Here is a 15,269-nt window from a genome sequence, read left to right on the forward strand (position 1 = left end):
CCATTTGAGCAATGAACCAGGTCTCAGCAAGCTCAGCAGGGTAGAACGGAGAGCCGGTGGCAGGGAGGACTCCTGCCTGGTCTGTGGGAATAGCAACGTTCATTCAGCAAACGGTGTTCATTTGCGGTCCTGTGAGCCAGGCATGGGGCTGGCACCCAGAGCAGAATGGGATTCTACTGTACAGGCTGGGTTCTGACCCCAGAGTGGAGAATGGGCTGAGGGTGAGCTGGGGTCTACTTACTCTGTTTGCAATGGTGATAACTCGGTGAGTGGCTTCTGCTTCCAGCTGTTAGAAACAGAGAACAGGAAGAAAACAAGCTTCACCATCTCCCCAAGCAAGCTTATATCTCCCTGACACCCCACCTCGTACGCAGAAAGTGCTGGAATGTCTGACTCAGAGCTGGAGGGACAAACAGCACCCACAGGGGCTGGCTCGAGGGAAACCCTGGGCAGGGGCACCAAGCTCCAACCACCTCTGCTCACACTGAGAGAACCCCGGGACTTAGGATTCTAGGCATGTCTTTGCTGGATGCTACTCAGGGCTTAACTAAAAGACAAGAAAACAAGAGCAAACGAAAACCTGCAGTCACATCTCTCCCTGGTTTCTGGTGCATTCTCTCCATAGCCATCTCAGAACTGTAGCAAAGGAGCAATACTGATTGATTTCAAGCTGGAAACTAGCCTAGATCGGGATTTCTGAACCTCGGCACTAGTGGCATTTTGGGTGAGATAATTCTTTGTGGTAGGGGCTGAATGGACATTGCAGGCTCTTTGGCAGCATCCTTCACCTCTACCTAGTAGATGCCAGTAACATCCTCCCCCCAGGTTGGGATAACTCAAAATATCTCTGGACATTGCCAAATGTCCCTGGGGAGCAAAACCTCCTTAGATGCTCCCCTTTAATCAGTAGATGGTGAAGGTGGTATTCTTGCTGTTACTGCCACTACAGTCAGCACCGCACTCTTCCCCTCATAGACCTCCACAAAGTCCAGTTCTGTGCGCATCTCCCCACCCCTCTTCTCACAGGCACTCTCAGTGCCTTGTTGAAGCTGGTGTGTCTTTCTCTATCAACTCTGAGGTGCCCAAACAGGAGCTACATTCAAGGGCTCTGGCAGACAGAGACAAACCCACGGCAGGCGTAAGGTGGGACCCCCGCCCACACCAGGCTGACCCACTATAGGCTGACTTGGTTCCTGTCTGATGACAGAACTATCACATCCTGTCTCCAGCTCCTCGTCCCCCAAGGCCTCCCCATCAGTCCCTCATGGACATCCAACCACCACTCTGCATTTAAGGCTTTGAAGAAATGGAAAATAGCTCTCCCCTCACCACTGGTTAAGGCATGTCCGAACAGGGTCATAGGGCAAGAACACATTATTTATCTAATGTGATCCTCCAGAGCCGAATTTTTCAGCAAGAGGGACCTGGGGGCATTTGTGTCGACACCCTGCAAAACTGTGCAAGGATAAAACCAGAGGGCAGAGGGAGAGCAGGGCTTAGCCACCATCTCAGCAACGAATAGGAAAAGGGGGAAAGAGCACAGACACGCATGTGCCTCTCGTTTCTGGTGGGAAGAGTCCAAAGTTTTCCACAGATGCTCAAAGGGATCTCAGCCCCAAAATGCCAATTCACTGGCTTATAGTCTGGAATTTCTTCTAACATCTAAAGGCCCTTTCAGTCTGTCTTTTCTCTCCCGATTCAATTTTGGCCAAAGCAACCCCTGGCATGTTCACATGGCCTCCCTCAGACCCTTGAAATCAGCCCCCAATGAGGTGGGTCTGTTTCCCCAAAGTTGTCTTCCCCAAGGGAGCTCAAGGCCAGGTCGGCTGTAGCATGGAGGAAGCTGTTCCCTGGGAAGCTTCCAGATGGGAATTTCACCCATGAAGAAAGCAATACCATACAACTCGTATTTACTGATGACTCTTCTATCTTAAAGGTTCTGTGAATCTATAGGAAAGATGATGACAAAGAACACGGATATCTTCCTCACCTCCTCTGGACGGCTGATCTCAATTCCTTCTGGGCCTGTGATACCCAAATCTAGCGCCTCCTTTGCACCCTGAATAAGAGCAAAAGAAAGAAAATTGAGAGAATCATAGAGATACAAAAAATACTGAACCCAAGGGACAGTAGAATATGCTCAGCACAGCCCATTCCAATAGGCTTGCTGCTTTTCTCACTTCTGTGATACTCATCTTATAAAGAGGGCAGGATTAGTACAGGGATCCCCTGAGCCTCACTTCATAATGATTGAAAATATCTTTTCCTCTTAAAAATACAGTTCAGTCACCAGCCAACAGGCCTGGGACACTAAAGACAAACACTGTTTATTGATCTGCAAATCAGAATTTCCTCACTGGAAATCTGGTTAAATCTCCAGCTTCCACAGATGCCTAGATTAACCTTTACTCCAAGTATCCTACTTAAGACCCAGTAGTACAAAGGGGCTTGTCTCTCTTGGTACCAGTGAGAAGATCTCTATAATACCTCAGGTCCGCTGAGGAGGTACCAGAAAGTGGAATGTTGACCCTTATTTATTCTGTACCTCACATCTCATTAAAAATATTTCTTAGAGGTGCTCCAAATTCCTTTGTGATAGTGGGATTTAAGTGTCATATTTGAATGAAGACCTCATCATCCAAGACTTAGAAACCCTTTTGGACTATACGGAGAGATTTGTTTTTTACAGACACTAGAAGAGTTTGGATTTTTGGACAAAGATCTGTCATCTGGGCTGCTAACATTTCACACTTTCTTTTATAATTTGTTTTATCTGAACCCTGTAGGGAGGGTCATGGGTGGTCAGGAATCCCCCAGAGAATTGTCTCTATTGGTACTCCCCCAACTTCCCCCAACATTCTCTACTGCCTTGCCTCGGCCACGAGCTCCCCATTTTCAGCATGGACCCGGGCGATCGCCCCAATATCCTTGCAAGCGTGCAACACTTGGTACAGTTCGTTGTCCCGAAGCATATACAAGTCCTTGTAGGTCATGAACATCTGGAACGAGTTGACACCCTTCTCCCTCACCAGGGTCTCCATTTCTGCTTTCACCTGGAGAGCAGAATGCAAAGGCAATGCCACGTGAGTACAGAGGGCCAAGAGGCTGACTGGCAGACGCTGGCCCAGTGCGGAGGAGAGGTGGCTCCGTCGCCACATGACCACCCGCAACCTTGCAGTATCTCACTCTCCTCTCACTCCACAGGCTGCTGTGAGGTCACATGAGCAAATGGATGCGGAAGTGTTTTGAAAATTGTCCAGCGTGACACAAATATAGAAACGAGATGTGGGCATGTTTCTCCTATCACATAAGCTTGTCCTGTGTTTCTGCCTCCAAATCAGCCTTATTGGTAAATGCACTAATGCCTTTTACACCTGTGGTCAGTTCCCTCTGCCCCCATAACAGAAGGGGTGTTACAGAGAAGGCGTACTAATGCTAAAAATCCAGAGACCTGGGGAAAATCTAACTTAGGGACAAAGCCAAACATGAAGCAAAGCTATGTGAATAAGGAGATTCATCCCAACATTATTTATACTAGGAAAAAATGGAAGAAACTTTGGTCCAACAATAGGAAAATAAATTGTGATTCATCTACTTGACAGAACATGAGGTGGCCATGGCATTGATGGTCATGAAGACCGTGCAGCCAGATGGAAAATGCTCACACTTAAGCTAAAGAGTTACTATGTAAAAAGCAGGTATGAAAAAAGACCAGAAGGAAATAAGCTAAAATAACAATAGTGATTGTGTTGGGGTGACTGAATTATGTGCTTCCTTTCTTTTCTATTTTTAAAATCTGTAATTAGAAAAACAAATTTGGTTATTATAAAAAAGAATTAAAAATTCTAGATGCATGAAAATCCCCACAACCTTTGGGGACTTAGGGATAGCTGACTTGGCCTCAATGTTGCTGGAAATCTGAGCAGACGCTCTCTATTCCAGGCCACTGGAGGAGGGAAGGGAGAGAGGCTCAGGGTAGGGGTCGCCCATCCAGGAGGGTGTCCGAAGTGGACAAAACTTCCATCTGAGATAAAGGATGGCTAACATTCAGTGTGGTCTGCACCTTTTACCCGGTACCAGGAGGGGGATCTTCATGTGTGAGGTTGGGGGGTTCCAAGGCCTTTCATAAGCACCAGTTTGGATAGAATGGAAGAGACTGTGTAAGCCTCACGCTCAAGGCTGGTACCTGAGGGCAGAAGTACAGCCAGGCTTTTAGTCACTGTCTCAGAAGGGGGTCAGGCCCTTTAGATCAGGATCCACAGCTGGAGAACTTTGTAAACTCTCTTAATGTTTATTTATTTTTAAGATTCCAGGGCACCCACTCAAGTACTGGCACATGGTGATTAATGAGCACTTGATGAAAGAATGAATACCCAGGTTGCTTCCCTGGGGTAATAAGCAGTAAAACTCCAGAAGTGAAGCAAAATCTAAATGCCTGTATATCTGTATTCAGGAAGAACAAGGAAGAGGGAATCCGGGGAGCAGGGACTGGACTCTGGCCCTGGGGCCTGGGCAATGGGAGGCCAGGAAAGCCAGGGACACAGAGGCTGAACTGAGAAAGGGCCCAGTGGGAGCCACACACCAGGAGCAAACTCAGGGTGCCCAGAGCAGGAGCTGGGGCCAAGCAGGAAAGAAGCACCCCAATCCATTCTTACCAGGTGGCACTGAGCCAGGACGGGACCCTCCGTTCAGAGACCTCAGTGCTGTCACTCCAAGCACAAAATGATGTGACCCTCAGGGCTGACCCTTACTGAGCTTGCTACTCAGCAGCAACCCCTTAGGGCTTGCTACATAAGTGACACCTTAGGTAGAGCATCAGGACATGCTGAGCGCCTTGTGGTCAGAGCGCTGGAAAACTGGCTCTTTAAATTAAGCAAAACAGGCCTCCCCCCTTATAGAATCATAAGTATTTTTTCTTTTGGCATTTGGAGGAGTTAGGATGGTGGTGGGAGGGGTGTTCCACACTGCAGGACAGCATCACCCCCCCAGCTGGCTCTCACCAGATGGCCCCTCTGCCAAAAAGAGCACTGGTTCTTCTTTTTGGGGTTCCACCCAGTGCTGTTACCTTGGGTGCCCACCAGGGGATCCCCACATGGAGGGCGTAGTCACAGCAGACCTTGGGGTCAGCCAGACCCCGGCACTTCTCGTAGGCATCCACAAGGGAAGTCTCCTTGTCAGGCAGGACATGGCCGATGATCATGGTGGTACCTCCAACTAGTGCTGCCTGAGGGAGATGGGAAAAGCAATCTCGTCACATCTCTACCCACACCCAAGTCGCTGACGTGGGGACACTGGGTCCTCAGGGGGACCTTCAGGACAGCCACAGACTCTCCCACACAAGAGGCTGGGAGGTCCAAGTGCAGCAATGTTTGGGAACATGTCAGGAGCTGTCAACACAGGAGCCAGTGTGTAATCTTCATCATTACTGTGGATCCAGCACACAAACCTGCTTCTTCCTCATCTTGGGTTGCAGCTCAGTGCTTGGAAAAAAACCACTTAGTGTGTTACCAGTGCCTATATTTCCAAATGAGAAGATTCCCCCCAGACAATTTCTGACCAACTTGAATACATAGATGATGTAATCAAATGTCTACCATAATGTAATATAAGTCTGTTTATAATATTATTTTAGTTACACATATATATGTAAACCATAGTAAAATGTTAATTGACTCTATTGTTTTGTTTTATTCGCTCACATTTCATGAAACAATTCTATTCAAAGTTTTTATAGGCATCTTCACATCAGGGTCTTTGTCTTCAGTTTTTCCAAGAACATTAACTTCATTTCCATCTGTCTTGTTTGAGATAGAGCATTTTAGGTCCCCGTACAATCTATCAGTGAAAAAATGATCCTATCCACAATCTCCACCAGATACCACTTAAAAAGAAATCTTTAAAAGGTCTCATTTGCAAACACAAACAATGCTCCCAGGAATAATTACTAAATCTGTATTAAAGGTCTGCCCCCACGTACTTTTTTAAAAACCAGTTTGGTCAGGTGACCTCCATGAGCTTCCTAAGCTAGCATTGACCAAAGGCTATTCCAGGCTAATGGGTTGTTCTCCAAAAAAAACTTTATTAAAATAAAAATTGAGACAGGCCCCATAATATGTGAAACTTTGTGAGGGCTTTAATATAGGTGACTCTCTTTTCCTGATGAATTAAAATTTGGACAAAACCTACTCTTTTATTTGGATCCTAACAGTGACTGGAATCAGCTCCAAGTTCAAGTCCCTGCTATGCCACCTCCCAGTTGGATAACCTCAGCCCGGGTTACTTGACCTCTGTGATGCAAGAGGTCAAGTATGTTTTTTCTCTTTTTTCTTTAAAAATTTTTCATTTATTTATTTTTTAAATATTCTGTTACAGAGTCTTTACCTGTACCATGGGACCAGCTTCCTTGCTGGAGAGCTGTGAAAGTCAAGAGAATCATCACTTTGTAAAGTTTTGTCCTAATATGTGTGTTTAATTATTCAGAGTTTAGTTGTTTATCTCTGTTTTCTGTATGGGAGGAAAATAGCACAATGAAACTGTCTTGATGATTTCATGCTTCTCTATTCAGTTAAATCATTGATCACGAATCAGAAATATTGCTGGAGAATGAGGGACTGAAAAAAAAAAATTAGTTCAGTGGCCAAGCAACAATTACAATGAAAGCTCTTGCAACACTGATTCTCCATGCTGACCCTGGCTGGGCGGGTGAGACTAGTCCCCTTGTCCTGGGAAACCCAGGGGCCTGACTTCTTGCGTAGCTTAAAGCAACCAACAGAGGGTGCTAGTTCTGCGGCTCAAACGTAGGAATTGTGATGTGGGAGATGGAGAGAAGGGGGAAGAGCAGCAGATTGTAGCTTTACTAGCTGGCTTCTATTTCTGATTTTGCTGGATTGTGCCAGAATGATTCACCCTCGTAGCAGGTGGTTGTACTCTATTTTGTCCTAAAATGCATTTCTTGCTTTTATGTGTGGACACGGGGGTGTCTGGTATATTGGGATGTTACACACTAAATTGTCTTACTTCTGTGGTTCTAGATTGTTTTCCTTTGCACTCCCTCATCTGTCTGTAGACTTGCATAGAAAAGAAAAGGGAACATGGGGACAGCACAGTGCAATAAGAGAGCCAAGACCGTTCTTAGCATCTGTGGGCCTCTGAGAGTAGAAAAGGAGGCCTATCTGCTGAATCTCTAGTTAAAAGTTACAGGTCAAGCTAACAAATTGTTACACAGAGTATATTCTGTTCACCTACTCTAACAGATATATGTTCATAATGACTCAGAAGGCCAGGCTTGAGTTCAGAATTCTCAGAATGCTTGCAGTTCTGAGCTACACTCTAGGGGATGTTGGCCTTCAGCCTCTGCGTCTGCCTCTAGCCCATACTCTCCAACTCCGGTTATGTGTCCTGCAGCCCGTGGATCTAAGCTCTGCTCACTCCTGCAAGATGCCGCCCTGGGGCTAGGCGTGCACAGAGTGGTGGTCTGGCTCCCAGAAAGACAGATTCAGGCTAATGTAGGCCCTGGCAGTGCTCAGGCCCTTTGTCAGGGGATTCCAGGGCCCCAGAGTGTGGTCCAGGATTGGGACAGTGGGCTCTGGGCAGACGTGGGGGAGTTGCCTGTAGTCCAGAGCCCATGGCAGAGACTCCTCTTGCCTGGGTCCAAGGATAGAAACTGAAAAGCGTTCTGGATGGAGTCAGAAGCATCCGGCAGAGGTCTTGACTTTCCCAACTGCTGGTTGTAATCCTGTGTGCCTGCTCTCCTCTGCACCTCACTGCTGGGGGCCCACAGCAGCTCAGGTGGCAGTGGATGTAGGAACCTCTGTAAGCTGGGAAGGGGCATATAAACATCTGGAATAATCATTACTGCTGTTACCCTAGGCCTCAAAGCAAAAGTTTAATGGGATCAGTAAACACTTTCCCAGCTGCGGGTTCAGGATCCCAGACCAGATGCTGGATACACTAGTGCTGGTTTCCTCCCAGGCAAGATGCACACAGAGCTGGCTTCTAAAATATGCACAGTTCCCACCCACGGGATGAATGCCGACAAGCTCAGTCTTCGCAGGAATGTGATATCACAGATGTGACAGACCTTTTTACTGTCATTCCACACAAAACAGCCTTGTACAAATCAACAGCAGAGCGTGATGAAATCCTGTTCCGGAGGCTTTCAAAAGGATTATATTTACGATAATCAAGAGGAAAGGTGACTGTGTGACTGCTGAATGTTCATAACTGTCTTTATGCAAGAAAAGTAAGCTGTGAAAGATCTTAAGAATCAATAGAGGGCTTCCCTGGTGGCGCAGTGGTTGAGAGTCCGCCTGCCGATGCAGGGGACACGGGTTCGTGCCCCGGTCTGGGAAGATCCCACATGCCGCGGAGCGGCTGGGCCCGTGAGCCATGGCCACTGAGCCTGTGCTCCGGAGCCTGTGCTCCGCAAGGGGAGAGGCCACAACAGTGAGAGGCCCGCCTACCGCAAAAAAAAAAAAAAAAAAAAAGAATCAATAGAAATGATGCTCATGGAGGCTAAGTCTTCACATGGAACAAGGATGATGCTATAACGAGTAAAGAAGACAATTCAATAAGCGTACCCAAGATACTTAGAAGTATGTTTAAACACACACACACACACACACAAAGAAAAAAAAATAGAAGGAAATATACCAAAACATTAACAATGACTGTTTTTGGATGATGAGATTCTGAGTAATTTATTTTTTCTAATTTTCTGAAATTTATTTCATAGAATATATTACTTTCATAATATGTGTACATAAAAAATTAATTTGGAGGAAACTAAAACTACTTAAAATTTAGTTAATCATGTTTATGTATTTAAAATACTTTCTTTTAAAGTTATGTATGAAACATTTCAACCATACAGTAAAAGTACAGAACATAATACAACACATACCCATGAACCCACTACTCAAATTTAACAGATGTTAGCTTTTTACTGTATTTACCTTACATGTTTTTTAATTTAAAAAAATGAAAGAAAATATTTCCAATGCAACTGGAGCCCTCCATCCTATTCCCATCCCTTAACCCTGAGGTTGATATAAATTTCTCCCATCCATGTTTTTAAGCTTTTACTATATTTGTCTTGCAAATCTGAAAAATGTACACAAGTGGTATTATACTGTCCATGTCCTTTTGCAACTTGCTTTTTTTATTTGACAGAATTAAGATTCATTTATGGAGACAGACATGACCATGGAACAGCTAACACACTAGGGCCTACTGGAGCCTGGTGGCTGACTGAACTGTCCATTTATCAACCCAGGTCCTTGTTTTTTTGACATAAACTACTATCCAGCCAAGCATTCCCCACTGTGTATGTGGCATTCATTTCTATTGTGAATGTGAGACTTCACATCTCTCACTGTTAAGTTAACATGGACTTTAGGACCATTTGTCTAACCAACAGATGCAGCATCATCACACACATTTGGCAGGATATGAAACATAATTTTACTATTTCAAAGGGTTACCATTATTTTGTTTTTGATATTTGTGACATACCGCTGGGTAAATCTGGGTTTATTTGATGCCCAGTCATGTCACATCTACTTGTTCCCTAAGAAAAACCAGTATTCTTTTTTTTTAAAACATCTTTATTGGCGTATAATTGCTTTACAATGGTATGATAGTCTCTGCTGTATAATAAAGTGAACCAGCTATATGTATACATATATCCTCATATCCCTTCCATCTTGCGTCTCCCTCCCACCCTATCTCACCCCTCTAGGGGGACACAAAGCACCGAGCTGATCTCCCTATGCTATGCAGATGCTTCCCACTAGCTAGCTATTTTACATTTAAAACCAATATTCTTAATGGTAATCCATTTTATGTCACAGTTTCCAGGCATACGCTTGGCAGGAACTTGTACTGAACTCAACCTAAACCTGTTATTATAAATGTCATCTTTATGCTTCAGAAGTTATCAGACCACTGTGGGCACATGGGGGTCTCCGTATTGACCAGGGACCTGCTCAGCAAGTTGGAAAGAAATTTCAGATAGAATTTATTTGCTGACATCACAGCGTTGGAAAGCACAGTGCATTGGCCCTTCCTGGTTCTGTCAGGACAAAGATCTTTGGAGAGTCATTCTCTACCATCTTCTGTGTTGCTGTGGCTCTAATCACATTTTGCTGAGTTCCCAGTAGCGATGGTTTTTTCTCTACCCCTCCACCCTGCCCCCCAAAGGGAAAGGCTTTGTTCTCTGGCTCCAAGGCCAAGAACCAACAGGTCAAGGCACAAACTTTGTACCCTGTTGTTGAGAAGGCACTTGGGCCAGAGCTTATCTCTGGGGTTTTTCATTAGGGGTGGCATAGGGACTTCCTGTGAGCATACTTTCACACTAGTGCTCAGAAAATGGGTGTGTTTGGGGGGAGGTGATTGGAATCATAATAGCAGGGTCTGGAGTATCTAGATGTATAGATTATGGGTGACTCAATCTTCACAGAGGGAACAATCCTACACTGAGAATCAAATAACCAGTATTTGGATGTGCTTTGTAAACTAAGTGCAATGCAAATGTTTCGACATTTCTTAATGCAGTTGAGAAAGCATCACTTGTTCAGATGGATCTGCTTCTCTTGGAAATTGCTGAACCACTTCCTTTTCTTTTCACATCGAATGTATCTTCCATCTTTTATTCATACTCACTCGAAGTAGAAGAGAAAAAAAAAATAACCAGATCAGTGGTTTCTCTCTTGCTCTGAATAACTTCCTTGCCCTTCAGGGATCTTGTTGGCTGCTCCCTGGCCCTCAGGAAAGCCAGCTCTTAAGCAGTACCACTCCTTGGGATGTGAGAGACTCCCCAGAGAAGGGCCTGAGCATTTCGTCAAGTGAGATGATGTATGTATGGTACGTAGAACCATGCCTGGCACTCAGTAAACACCTCTCTCATCCTGAAACATACGCCCACCAGCCAACACCAGGTCCATGGTTATGTGGCTTGTGCAGTCCCACAGTGCCCTGTGTTCAGACTGGCTCTGTCCTGGTTTAATCTCTGCTGTCATCCTGAAATTCTTAATAGTATTGAAACAAGGAGTCCATTTTTATCAGCTACATTGACCTGATCTAGGGAGATCACGCTCTTAACAGGCTTACGCTGGCTTCACTGCCAATCATCCAGCTCACACTGGGGGCTCAGGACCCTGACCCTTTCTCCGATAATTCCCTTCAAGGCCGCTTGAATGCTGACCACTGCTCCAACCTCTTTTAGAGTCTCCCCAACACCTTTTATTAAATGCCCCTTTTCTCTGAAAAACAAACAAAACAACACAAACCCTCCCTGCAACCAGCTTTTCTCCAGGACACCAAGTGATACATGATTGTTCCTTGGGACCACCCACCATCCCTCTGGCTACATACAGCTCCCCAAGCCTTTTCTTGACCTGTTGAGCTCATTCTTCAGCTGACTGGTTTTCTCTAAATTGCACATTTATAATTAACTGCACTTCTCAATTTCCTTTTACTTTTCACTCCTACCTTCTGGGTGCCAGCCTCTATTACTTCATCTAGGGCATGGTCCCACTTCTGACCTTGCAATGCTCTCACTGTAAGCATTACCATATCTAAAACTCACCCTTCATTCTTTGAATTTTCAGCAGAGGAGACAGGCAACACTCAATCCGCAATATACCTTGGGAAAAGGACATTTTCCCACACTTAACCTGCTTGCCATTTTAAAAAAATTTATTTATTTTATTTATTTATTTTTGGCTGCGTTGGGTCTTCGTTGCTGCATGTGGGCTTTCTCTAGTTGCGGCGAGCAGGGGCTCCTCTTTGTTGTGGTGTGCGGGCTTCCCATTGCGGTGGCTTCTCTTGTTGCACAGCACGGGCTTTAGGCACGCAGGCTCAGTAGTTGTGGCTCATGGGCTCTAGAGAGCAGGCTCAGTAGTTGTGGCACGTGGGCTTAGTTGCTCCGCGGCATGTGGGATCTTCCTGGAACAGGGCTCGAGCCCATGTCCCCTGCATTGGCAGGTGGATTCTTAACCACTGCACCACCAGGGAAGTCCCCGGCTTGCCATTTTTAAAACACATTAATGCTATATTTAGAGGCAAAGTAGTAGAGTGACAAGAACCAGACTTTAAGGCAGGCAGATCTAGGTTTAAATCTTAGCTCCATCACTTACGGTTATAAGATCTTGGGCAAGTTATTTAATCTCTTTGAGCTTCATTTTCCCCATTTGTAAAATGGAGTAATAATACACCCCTTCTGGGGTTATCATGAGGATTAAATGAGATAATGCACGTAAAGCACCTGGGACAGCACCTGCACATAGTAGGAGCCCAATAAATACTAGTGATTTATACAACCATTTTTTTTTTTTTTGCGGTACGCGGGCCTCTCACTGTTGTGGCCTCTCCCGTTGCGGAGCACAGGCTCCGGACGTGCAGGCTCAGCGGCCATGGCTCACGGGCCTAGCTGCTCCACGGCATGTGGGATCTTCCAAGACCGGGGCACGAACCCGTGTCCCCTGCATCGGCAGGCGAACTCTCAACCACTGTGCCACCAGGGAAGCCCTATACTACTATTACAGCTATTATAGTTAATAAACAATAAGCATAATTTGTAGGTAGCATGAATGTGCACACCGTGTATGTGTATCAGATGCTCCAGAAGAAGTGAGAAATATAAGCACCTTAGAGTCTAGTTAGCAAACAGGACAAGAAAAAAGTTCATTTCGAATAGAAATGACTTCAAAATAATGAGAGTACAAAGCAGCACAAGATAACATTCCTCAGTGGTGACGGCAACATCAAGTTCAACAGACCAGGGGAGGGGAAGGACACAGTAGGATGGGCAGGCTGAGGGCTGGAAGGGGACAGGATGAGACACTCTGGGGTAGGAAATGCTGTGGGCAGAGCCGGGGACACAGCCAGAGGACAGAGAATAGATCTGTTTGGTCTTGGCTGAGGCCAACTGCGTGGACCTTGATGAACCTGGATTCCATCAGTCAGCAAAGTTTAGCAACTTGTGTGTGTGGAGGTGGTGGTGATGAGGGGGCTTCGGGAGTGTGGGGTGTAGGAGCACATTTACAGAGAGGACTCTGGTCACCCCCATCCCTGGACGTGTCTGTAGTCACAGCAGGCTTCTGGGCGGAGCAAGAACATGAAAATCAGACTCCAGAACATGGCCCTGACTGCTCAGTGCAAACTCGACTACAGTGCTGAGATGATGGACCTCAACCTGGGGACTGGGATGACTGACATATGTGAAACCTGTTTCGGGGAAGAAGTAGCAGCCAGGTTTGATGACAGAAGAGGAGAGGATGTAAATAACAGGAGAGGTTTTATGCCTGTGTGGCTGAGAAAATAGTATCAGGAGAGGAACAACCAAATTTAGGAGGGAAGGGAGTCTTTAGAAATCTTAATGCAGAGCTGATGGAGGGACAATGGAGCAGATGAAAATTGCTAATTATAACCAACATCCATTGAGCACATACTCTGTGGCTATTTAATTCTCACAACAGTCCTGTGAAATATGTATTATTGGGCTTCCCTGGTGGCGCAGTGGTTGAGAGTCTGCCTGCCAATGCGGGGGACGCGGGCTCGAGCCCTGGTCTGGGAGGATCCCACGTGCCACGGAGCAGTTGGGCCCGTGAGCCACAATTACTGAGCCTGCGCGCCTGGAGCCTGTGCTCCACAACAAGAGAGGCCGCGATAGTGAGAGCCTCGCGCACCGCGATGAAGAGTGGCCCCCGCTTGCCACAACTAGAGAAAGCCGTCGCACAGAAACAAAGACCCAACACAGCCATAAATAAATAAATAAATTTAAATCATATGGGCTTCTAAGAAGACCTCTGCTTAAAAAAAAAAAGAAAAAAGAAATATGTATTATTATCCCCATTATTCAGATGAGGAAACTGAGGGTTGATATTCATATCTATTAGGCTGGGAAGGACATCTCTTCCCATCCATTTAGGAGGGGGGTGGATAGAGGAGGAGATGAGCTGAGGTGACATGGAGGACAGCTGAGGGTGCCCAGGCCCTTGGTCCCAGACTTCTTAGCAAAACAGAAGAAAGGTTTTGGGAAAATTAGGAGTGTCAGTCTGAGCCAAGACGAGGTTTAAGAAAACTGTATGGGGGCTTTCCTGGTGGCGCAGTGGTTGAGAGTCCGCCTGCCGATGCAGGGGACGCGGGTTCGTGTCCCGGTCTGGGAAGATCCCACATGCCGCGGAGCGGCTGGGCCCGTGGGCCATGGCCCTGGGCCTGTGAGTCCGGAGCCCGTGCTCCGCAACGGGAGAGGCCCCAACAGTGAGAGGCCCGCATACCGCAAAAAAAAAAAAAAGAAAACTGTATGGGAAATGCACTACAGAATCAACGAGGGAGGGCTGAAGTAAACTTGCCATATTATAAGGGGTCAGTTCCATGACGCCAGGAGCTGGGACAGAGAAAGCAGGCTGGGATTGCTGAGGGAGTGGGGAGTCCAGGTACGGGCTGACAAAGGCATCCAGATGGAGGTCCAGCACAGCCAAAAATGGGGAGGGGTCCCACAGCAGAGTTTGTCTGGGGCTTAGAGTGACATCTGAATTTTTATGTTTGTTAGAAATACAGTTGGATTCTCCGATGGTACGTGAAGGCAGGGTGCTCTGGTGGGAGAGGCCTGAACTCTGGAGCCTGGCACACCTGGGTCCGAGGTCTGGCTTTATCGCTGAGGAGTCCTGTGGTCTTGAGCAAGTAAGCTCTGTCTTGGGAGGATGGGGGTGCCATTCCTGGAAGGGGGGGTCTCCGGGAGAGGAGTGGGGTTGTGGTGGATGTGTTGGGTTTGGGGCAGGTGCATGGAGGTGTCTAGGCTGTAGCTGTAAGCCTGGGAGTGATCAGTAACAGATCACCTGGGGAGAGAAGGTGGGGACGGGGAGAAGGCAATCTGGGATAGGATCCTGAGAAGCAACCACAGAGGAGAGGAGTAAGACGAAGACAAGACCATGGAAGGAGGCTGGGAAGGAGAGCCAAGAGGCAGGAGGAAGAGCAGGCTGGCATGGGGTTATGGAAGCCAAGAAAACCCTGTCACCAACGCAAGAATCTCCCTGGCTCACTGACTTCAGGAAGAGGTGAGCTGCCCTAGAAGTTAAGAAGCCTTTGAGGAAAACCCAAGCTCCCTTCCCAGACGTGAGCATACCAGGGTAGCCTTCCGGTCTCAGGGACAGTGAACACATCTGCTTGGGAAGCCCTGATTTAAGCCTGCCTGGCTCCTGCTCAACAGGTAGACCCTGGGCACACAGGACACAACCAGCTGCAAGCGCTGCTGAGAGAAAGGTATT

General features: G+C 46.7%; 1 protein-coding gene across 1 annotated transcript in view; it reads right to left on the bottom strand.

Moving 5' to 3' along the window:
• Positions 1 to 15,269, bottom strand: part of DPYSL5 (dihydropyrimidinase like 5) — a gene marked incomplete at its 5' end in the record, with an annotated part of 48,877 nt that overhangs the window by 18,088 nt on the left and 15,520 nt on the right. Inside the window, 4 exons of the mRNA XM_079721532.1 lie at positions 242 to 286; positions 1,991 to 2,059; positions 2,874 to 3,053; positions 5,066 to 5,224. Coding sequence (XP_079577658.1) covers positions 242 to 286; positions 1,991 to 2,059; positions 2,874 to 3,053; positions 5,066 to 5,224 — 453 coding nt within the window. The remainder of the gene's footprint in view (positions 1 to 241; positions 287 to 1,990; positions 2,060 to 2,873; positions 3,054 to 5,065; positions 5,225 to 15,269) is intronic.

The sequence above is a fragment of the Hyperoodon ampullatus genome, assembly GCF_949752795.1.
Source record: "Hyperoodon ampullatus genome assembly, chromosome: 15".
Lineage (NCBI taxonomy): Eukaryota > Metazoa > Chordata > Mammalia > Artiodactyla > Ziphiidae > Hyperoodon > Hyperoodon ampullatus.